The sequence below is a fragment of the Gracilinanus agilis genome, chromosome 2 (genome assembly GCF_016433145.1).
Source record: "Gracilinanus agilis isolate LMUSP501 chromosome 2, AgileGrace, whole genome shotgun sequence".
NCBI lineage: Eukaryota > Metazoa > Chordata > Mammalia > Didelphimorphia > Didelphidae > Gracilinanus > Gracilinanus agilis.
Genome location: NC_058131.1, coordinates 290568709 through 290578525, shown reverse-complemented (window position 1 = coordinate 290578525; position 9817 = coordinate 290568709). Strand labels below are relative to the sequence as shown.

Below are 9817 nucleotides of genomic sequence, written 5' to 3'. Positions count from 1 at the left end.
TTTAAGTTGTATCAGGGCAGTTGGATGGCTCAGTGGATTGAGAGCCAAACCTAGAGATGAGAGGTTCTGGATTCAAATCTAGCCTCAGACACTTCCTAGCTGTGTGACCCTGGGCGAATCCCTTAATCCCCGTTGCCTAGCCTTTACCACTTTTCTGCCTTGGAACCAATACACAGGATTGATTCTAAGACAGAAGGTAAGGGTTTTAAAAAATGACAGATAGTATCTATCTAAAACCATCAGCAAACAGCTGCAATGGGGATAAGCTAGAAGCCTTCCCAACAAGATCTGGGGTGAAGCAAGGGTGCCCATTTTCACCACTATTCTGTATTGTACTGGAAATGCTTCATCAGTGTAGTTTGCTCATTGGCCATCAGCAGCTGTTTTTCTGCTTCTCCAAACCAATGTCTTGGTCTCTTGAAAATTTCAAATCTGTACATCACTCTCTAATTTACAAAGGGACAAAAGGGCTAACTAATGTGCCAGTAAGTCTGAGTTTGTTCTGAATAGAAACTGGGCCAGGAGGCTTGGTGCATTCGAACACAGGACTAGCAATGGGCAGTTTGTGGATTCAAACCTTGCATTAGTCAGCTTCACACACAAAAATATTCACACTCAAAAATCAACCTCTCAGAAGTGTGTATACTTGGTGTCAATAGAGTGCAGATGGCTCAGTGTACCCTCTCTGCCAGTGGAGAAATAACTCAAAGCACATGCCTAGGTGATAGTAAGGAGAGAAGTAAACAAGGAGTTTTTAATTTGGGTCCATAGAACCTTAAGGAATATAAATTTCAGTGGTTCCTTGAACCAGGATGGGAGGAAAATTATATCTATATTTTCATGAACTTCTAGCTAAAATTTTCATGAACTTCTAGCTAAAATTAAAATTTCTTTTAATTATGAATAGAGGCAACAAAGAGATGGGGTCCCCAAGCTTTACTAGACTGTCAAAGGGTCCACAAGAAACACAGAAAAGGTAAAGAACTACAGTCTTAAGGGCAGCTAGATGGCTCAGTGAGTTGAGAGCCAGGCCTAGAGATTGAAGGTCCTGGGTTCAAATGTGGCCTCAAAGACTTCCTGGCTGTGTGACCCTGGGAAAGTCACTTAAATCCCATTGTCTAGTTCTCATCACTCTTCTGCCTTGGAACCAATACACAGTATTGATTCTAAGATGGAAGATAAGGGATTATTAAAAAAGAAAGAAAGAAAGAAAGAACTCCTCTCTTATACATAGAATCCCATAATCACTATGAAGCAATTCTGAGTGTCTCTTTGAGATGGGAAGGACATTAATACGTTACTGGTGGAGTTGTGAATTGATCCAACCATGCTGGAAGGCAATTTGGAATTAAGCCCAAGGGCTTTAAAGAATGCATGTCCTTTGATCCAGCAATACCACAATTGGGTTTTTTTTTTTTAAAAAAGAGATTTTTAAAAATGGGAAAGGTTCTGTTTGTACAAAAATATTTATAGCTGTGTTTTTTTGTGGTGGCAAAAAATTGGAAAATAAGGGGATGTCCCTCAATTGGGGAATGACTAAACAAATTGTGGTATATGATGGTGATGGAATACTATTGTGCTATAAGAATGAACTGCTTGATTTCTATAAGAACTAGAAAGACCTCCATGAACTGATGCAGAGTGAAATAAGCAGAACCAGGAAAATATATGTTATAAACTGAAATATTGTGGTACTATCAAATGTAATAGATTTTGCTACAAATAGCAATGCAATGATCTAGAACAATTCCGAGGGACTTATAAGAAAGAATGCTATCCACATCTAGAAGTAGTAGTAGGGAGTAGAAATCCAGAAGAAAGCATAGGATTTATGACTTATTTATATGGGTATATGATTTGGGGGTTTGGTTTTAAAAGATTACTCTATTATAAAAATGAATAATAAGAAAATAGGATTTGAGTGATAATATATGTATAACCCAGTGGAAATGCCTGTCAACTCTGGGAGGGGGGAGGTAAGAGGGAGGGAGACAACATAAATCATGTAAACATGGGGGGAAAATGAGAATGAAAAAAATGAGATGGGAAGGAAGATGTTTTCTGCCTTCTGACCTACGGTAGACCCAGAAGAACAAGGGAAGAGACCTGGGGGATCCTTTTCTGTGGGTGTCAATTAAGAGATCTGGAGCAACCTCACCTAGACACAGGAGAATGAGCAGGAGGACTCCGTAGGGCCCCTTCTAGCCCAAAGTGCCTATGGTAAATAAACATAAGAGCATGGATTTTGAGTCAGAAGGAACCTTGGAGGCTAGCTTGTTTAATTCCTTTATTTGGCAAGTGAGGAAACTGAAGTTCACTCAACTTCAAGTGATTTGCCCAAGGGTTACCAAGTCAAAAGAAATATTTGAATTTGGGTCTTCTTGACTCTCTAACACCCTAACCACTTTGGTGCTCTCTGCCTTTTGGAAGCCCCCTAACCCTAACTCACCTTGACCTGAAATTTCTGCTTCCGACCATAAAGGGAACTTAAAAGGTTTCTCAACAAAAGTGCAAAACCGGGACAGAGGGTCAGCCAGCTAGGAACAGGATGGCCAGCAGAGATCTAACGCATCCTGTACAAAAGAGTAGGATCTTTTGCCTCCTTTGGAAAGGAATTTGTGCCAAGGCCTTTGTTTGTAAAGCTGCAGGGATGCACTGAGCAGCATTCCTGCCTTAGGTCAATGACCAGGAGTAACTCTTGGCCTCAAGTTCCCAGGCCGAGGTCCTTTGAATTGACTTCTCAACCATGGCTCCCAGCAGCAAAACTGAGGTCATATCTCTAGACCAAGAGTTCCTCTGGGTAAGAATGCATTTGGATTAGAAATTTCTCTGGGTAGAATTAAGTTGGCAGCAAATCAGAGGAGGAAGAGTCCTGAGCTGAGATTCCAGAGATCTGTGTTCTAGGTCCAGCTTTACCATTAACTAGCCATGTGACCTTGGATAACTCACTTCCTCTCTCTGGGACTCATATGATAACTGAGTCATTGGTCTAGAACTGGAATTAACCTTAACGATCATCAAGTCCATCTCCTTCATTTTACAGATGAAGAAAATGAGAGGTTAATCTACAACATATTAGGTTTGTAACACTGCCCAGTGTTACAAACCTAATATGTTGTAGATCTGAGATATGAAGTCAGGCCCTCTGCCTCTAGTCTTCCCCCAAAAATACTCCAATGGGTTTTTTTTTTATGCTAATGCCCACCACTCAGCATCCTTCAGTATGGATGGAAGAGTAGGGAGCTGATTCAGCTGATGATCTTCAGAGAAGTAGCTCTAGCCTGAATTTAACTATTGATTCATTCCAAATCTGATATATTCTCTGTAGTTTTTAGGAGCAACAGAGTTGTCCCTGAAGTGGAACTCATCATGACAATTACACAAGGGCAGGTGAGCCAGAACCAGCTAAGAGAGGTACCCAGAATTCCCCATCTTCTGATTCTCTCAGCCTCAACAGGTCTCTCCCTATCATTCTCTCTTTTAAAAATAATAATATTTTAATATGTTTTCAACTAATGGCATTGTCAATATTTTTACCTTTCTTTGAATAATAAAAAAGAAAACCCTCTTAACATATATGAATAATCAAGCAAAGTGAATTCCCATATTGGCCAAGTCCAAAAATGTATCTCTCATTCTGCATTTTGTGTCTTTCTGGAGATGGGTGACATGCTCCATTATCAGTCATGTGGAATCATGGTTTGTCACTGACATTCTTACAAAGATGTTTTCCTTTAGGATAATGTTTTACTATATAAATCGTCCTCTTTTTTCTGCTCTCTCTACTCTTCTTTACTTCAAAAAGGTCTTCCCAAGTTTCCCTAAAATTATCCATTTCACAAATTCTCATGGCCCCAAATTATTCCTTTATATTCATATAGCATCATGTGATTAGCCTTACCCCGCACTTCCTTTATTTCCAATTTTTTGCTACTCCCAAAAGAATCGCTATAAAATATTTTGTATCTAGGAACTTTTTTCCTTTTTCTTTGGTATCTTTTTGGATATAGGATGAGTAGTTTCCTGGGTAAAAGGTATGCACAGCTTAATGACATGGTTGAATTTGGGGATATGGTTTCACATCATTTTCCAGAATGGTTAGATCAATTCATAGTTCCATCAACAATGCATCAGTGTGCCTGTTTTCCTGTAGCTTCTCCAACATTTGTCATTTTACTTTTTTTCATCTTGACTCCACTGAGGACCCCTGTCTAATATGCTACCAGCAATGAGGCTGTATGAGCCAACCCAAGGACCTGACACACAGGCTTGCAATAAAATCCAACCCCACACCCTGTCTTCACTTATGCTTTCTAGCATCATGGAAATCCTGGCTCCACGATGCCAGCTGGGGCCATGACAGACAGATGCCCATGGTGGCAGGGTTTTGTGCTTTAAAAGATCTCTGCAAGGTTCAAAACTGGTCTCAGACACTTCCCAGCTGTGTGATCCTGGGCAAGTCACTTGACCCCCATTGCCTATCCCTTACCACTCTTCTGCCTTGGAGCCAATACACAGTATTGACTCCAAGAAGGAAGGTAACGGTTTAAAAAAAAAAAAAAAAGATCTCCACAGGGGAACTAAGGAACAGAAAGAAAGACAGAAGGAAGATCCAAGTCTGGGCCTGAAATAGAATTCAACCAAACTCCTTGAGCCTCAGAGATCCAAACTACAGAAACTGGCCATGTAGCATCAGTATGACAACACTCTGAACTGCCAGTACTGGACCAGAATCTTGGCTATTGGGAAGACATTATTATAAGATATCCTTCTCCACCCTAGGGTATCTTTGAGCAAACAAAAGCCAGATCTTCACTGAGGGGAAGGGATAATCCCCAGGGGGCTGATAAGGAAGACTGGGAGAATAATGGACATAAAAAGAAGATAGGAATGTTCCCCAAGGCCAAGCAATGTACCAGGGATAAAAGGGCCTAGGGAACAATGAGGGGAAAGGGGAAGTGATTAGATAGCAGGCCAGCCAGCTCAGAGATGTCCCACCCAAGTTCCTACTCTCTCCAATGGTTTGTCCTGCCCAGAGAATGGCCTTGGTGGCGGTTCTTTAAAAGGAGGATGGTTAGGCATTCCTAGTGGCCCTTAGTCCTTGACCCTCTACCCTGGGCTTGGCAATTGGATATTTTTCTTTCTGACTGTAGGGACTTATCCCATACCAAGCCCACTGTGGGAGCCTTATCTAAACCTGTACTTTGTTGTCAGCAGGATGAGAGGCTGCCATTCTCTAGAGGATAAAAACTGACATTTTTAGGAAGTGGCCCAGCTATTAAGGAAGCCCGAGCTGCCCCCACACACACCCTGTCCCTTGGGGAGGTGGAGAAGTCACGTCAGTCCTGCCTCTCTGCTTCTGGTGTATAAGAGTCACTGGGGGTCCTGGAGGACCAACTACTCTCTCCTGGGGGCCCGAAGGACCATGCTGGTGGTTGTCTTCTTCTCACTGGCCCTGCTGGGCGCCACGGAGGCCTGCAAGGGGCACTCGACCTCCTTCACCCAGACTGGCATCGTATGTAGGATCACCAGACCAGCTACCTTGGTGTGTAAGTTTTAGCCCTGGGCCCTTCCCTGGGGAAGAAGCGATGCTCCTCAGGTTTGGGACAAGCCCTCTGACCCTCTGAGCTGAGCCCTTGTGGGAGGGATATTTTTTGTTTTTGTTTGTTGACTTGTCTTCCTTTTCTCGGCTAAGCTGACAGCTATGTGGAGTCCAGTTCAAAGGTGGGTTTGGGGCATGTGTTAAGATATCCAAAGAGAATGAGGGGAAGAAGGGGGCACAGGAGTATCAGCTCTCTTCCCAAATTATATCGCAATAACTCTCCATTATCTTTACTTGACTTATCCCAGGCAGCTGTTTTTTGTTTTTTTTTTTTTAAACCCTTAACTTCTGTGCATTGGCTCTTAGGTGGAAGAGTGGTAAGGGTGGGCAATGGGGGTTAAGTGACTTGCCCAGGGTCACACAGCTGGGAAGTGTCTGAGGTCAAATTTGAACCCAGGACCTCCCGTCTCTAGGCCTGACTCTCAATCTACTGAGCTACCCACCTGCCCTCACGCAGCTCTTTTATTTCAACTTGACTTCCCCCATTTAGCCTCTGTTGTGTCTCTGGTGGATCCCTTGAGTCAAATGCATGCACTGAGAAGTCAGGTTCATTTTGTTACCAACCAGGAGCAGGCAGAACCAGGAGAGGAAATTTGCCCCAAGGGGAAATATCATACCAATGACCTCCTCCTATCCACTTTTAGGGGCTCCATCTAGGGCCAAGCTTTGGCAGCAAGTCTCTGACCAAAGCAAATGGGGTTAGCTTGGGATCTAAATTAGATATCATCAAAGTCAGAGGCCATTCCTTGACTAGGATTAAAGACCTTGGCCTTCCTAGACCCTCAGAAGTCTTAAATGTAAAAGAATTTAAATGTAGGTACTTGATGGAGGCTGGAAGAAGTCTTGTGGTCACATTTGCTTCTGTTTCTAGTGAACCAAGAAACCACAAAAGTGATTCAGAGAGCATTCCAGCGGGCCACGTATCCTGACATCAAGGGAGAGAGAATCATGTTTTTCATGGGAAAAATCAACTATGGCCTACACAAGTGAGTCTAGGAGCCAGGTTAAAAAGCATAGCATGTCCTTTCCAGGCCCAGGTGGCCTCCTAAGAATCATTCGTCCAAGAACACATAGAGTCATTGGCACAACTAGCCTGGAACCCAGGTTTCCTGACCCCGTCCTCCCTGCTCTCACCAAACCAGAAAAGAAGCCCTAGATGTGCCATCCTGTCTAGACGTGGGACGTTACACTCTAATGAAGCAAACATCCCCATCCTGCATGAAGCCACAGCTCCGAAAACACATGGAATGTTTTATAGCGCTGCATAGATTCATGCCATTTTTCTTAAAAATAGACTGATGAGCGTATTCGATGTGCCTTAGAGTTTAATTTTTTTTGTTGTTTAGTCATTTCATTTGTGTCTGACTCTTTGTGACTCCATTTTGGGGCTTTCTTGACAATGAGAGTGAAATGGTTTATCAATTTCATCTCTAGCTCATTTGACAAATAAGGAAACGGAGGCAAACAGGGTGACGTGACACTTAAATAAGTGTCTTGAGGCCAGATTTGGTCTCAGGAACATGAGTCCAGGCTCAGAGCTCTATCCATTGTGCCACCTAGCGGCCCCACACAGCATGATTAGGTAAAGCTTATTGATTTGTAATAGCTATTAATAAGGAAAGGCAGTAGAGTGTAGTGAATAGAAAGCTGGCCTTGGAATCAGAAAAAACTGGGTTTTGGACCTGCCTCTGACCCGTGGTGTCCGTGTGTCTCTGGATAAGTTAACTTCTTGTTGTCCCAAGCAAATCTCTAAGACTAATTTATAGAGGGGCAGCTAGGTGGTGACACAGCAGATAGAACTCCAAGGCTGACATTGGGAGGCCCCGAGTTCAAATCTCATCTCAAGACACTTCCTAGCTGTGTGACCCTGGGCAAGTCACTTAACCTCATTTGCCTAGCCCTTGCCCTTCTGTCCTAAAGTTGTTACTAGGACAGAAAGTAAGAATTAAAAAAAAAAAAAAAAAAAAGACTAAGCTACAGAGCAAAGGATAAAGATCTACACAGAGAGAGGAAGTTTCTTCATGATGTGTCCCCTATCCCAATGAAATCAGAGGTCCAGTCCAAAAAAGAATTAAAAATAAATACATCTCATTATTCATACTTCCACATGTAATGTTTGATGTGTTGACCTTAGACCCTCCGTTAGCCCATTTCCATCGGCTTCTGGGGTCGAGATGATCCTAGAGGTCTCATTTCTCTCTGGCATTCCGTGCTCTAAGAATGACTTAGTGGAGAAAGAAATGGCCTCAGAGCCCGGAACCCCTGCTCAGGATGTACCCCGTCTCACACTAGCTCCGGGGCCCTGGGCAAATACAGTCTTGCCTTGCCAAACGGGCAACAACCTGCACCGGAGGGAATTTTCCTACAATTTCTTCATACCAATGAAGCTCCAGTCCCGAGCACTTCCATTTTCTATCCTCGGGCCCCCTCTCTAGTGCCAACCTTCTGTGATTCCTGGCCTAATCTGAGTAGCGGTGCCCGAGATGCCTCTCCTGCTCTCGGGTTCTGCCCTGAGCCTGCCCCGCTCCACCCTCTCCTCCACCGCTTCTGACTTCCGATTCCCTTCTCCCAGCATCCAGATCAGCAACCTGTCCATCTCCAGCAGCCAAGTGGAGCTAAAGAAGGATAAGAGCATAGACATCACAATTCAGAATGTATCTGTGATCTTCAGAGGGACACTCCAATATGGCTACCATGGAGGATGGCTGTAAGTATCCTTTCTGGTGCTTTTTTGAGCCAGGAGCCCCGGCTCCTTCCTGGCAGGGAAAAAGTGTACCTTTTGTATCTTTTCATAGCCCCAGCATGAAGCACTTCATCAAATACATGGTAGTCATTGTTGTTGTCAATGAATTATTTAAGTCAAGACTCCTTTGGGGGCTGAGCTGGCAAACATACAGGAGATACAAAGATACAGGTTTGCCATTTCCTTTCTCCAACTCATTTTACAAATGAGGAAAATTGAGACAAGCAGGGTTAAGTGACTTGCACAGAGTCACACAGCTAGTAAAGTGTCTGAGGCTGGATTTAAACTCAGATTTTCCTGACTTTTTTACTCAAGTGCCATTGTGCCATTTAGTTGCCTATACCTGGAAAATAGTAGATACTTTTTGATTCATTAAATTGACTGAGCTCTAACTTGCTGCGGGAGGTAGGACGAGGCATTCCTTTAAGGCTTCAGTTTTTTCATCTTCAAATTGAGGGTATGGTATTGGCCTAGGTTCTCTCCAAAGTACTCTGATGGCCAGGCACAGTTCTACATACCCTCAGACAAATACCTGATAGAAGAACCTTTTTAGGGAACGGCTAGGCAGCTGGGTAGCTCAGTATATTGAGAGCCAGGCCTAGAGATAGAAGGACCTGGGTTCAAATGTGGCCTCACACACTTTCTAGCTGTGTGATCCCGGGCAAGTCACTTAACTCCTGTTACCTAGCTCTTACTGCTCTTTTTTTTTTTTTTTTTAAACCCTTGCTTTCCATCTTAGAACCAATAAGAGTGATATGGGCTAGGTAATGGGGATTAAATGCCCAGGGTCATACAGCTAGGATTCTGAGGTCAGATTTGAACCTAGGACCTTTTGTCTCTAGGACTGGCTCTCAAAACACTGAGCTACCCAGCTGCCCCCTGCTCTTCTGCCTTGGAACCAATATAGGGTATTGATTCTAAGACAGAAAGTAAGGGTTTAAAAACAACAACAACAACAACAACAACAACAAACCCAAACCCAAAAGGGTTCTTAGTTGTGTGACCCTGGGCAGGTCATCTGACCCCCTTGCCACTCTTCTGCCTTGGAACCAATATACAGTATTGATTCTAAGATAGAAGGTAAGGGTTTTTAAAACAAACAAACAAACAAACAAACAAACAAACAAACAAACAAACAAACAAACAACTTTCTAGCTGAGCAGGCAATTGTTTTTCTCTTTTCCTTTCTGGGTCCCCAGTTTCCCCAGGTAATTATTTTTTTAACCCATTTTAACTCATAAGTCTTAGAATCAACATCGGTTGGTTCTAAGGCAGAAGAACAGTAAGGGCTAGGCCATTGGGTTAAGTGGCTTGCCCAGGGTCACATAGCTAGGAAGTGTCTAGTCCAGATTCGAACCCAGGACCTCCGGCCTCTGGACCTGGCTTTCAATTCACTGAGCCACCCAGCTGCCTGCTCCCCCGCCCCCCCATTCTTAAAGCTTCTCTGCAGGTATATATATATATATATATAT

The 9817-nt window shown here is 43.4% G+C and overlaps 1 protein-coding gene across 1 annotated transcript in view; it reads left to right on the top strand.

The window, feature by feature from the left end:
• Positions 1-2746: 2746 nt before the first annotated feature.
• The window catches only part of LOC123233651 (cholesteryl ester transfer protein), a 34614-nt gene continuing 27543 nt past the window's right edge, over positions 2747-9817 (top strand). The window contains exons 1-4 of the mRNA XM_044659713.1: positions 2747-2800; positions 5264-5549; positions 6474-6588; positions 8175-8310. Coding sequence (XP_044515648.1) covers positions 2747-2800; positions 5264-5549; positions 6474-6588; positions 8175-8310 — 591 coding nt within the window. The remainder of the gene's footprint in view (positions 2801-5263; positions 5550-6473; positions 6589-8174; positions 8311-9817) is intronic.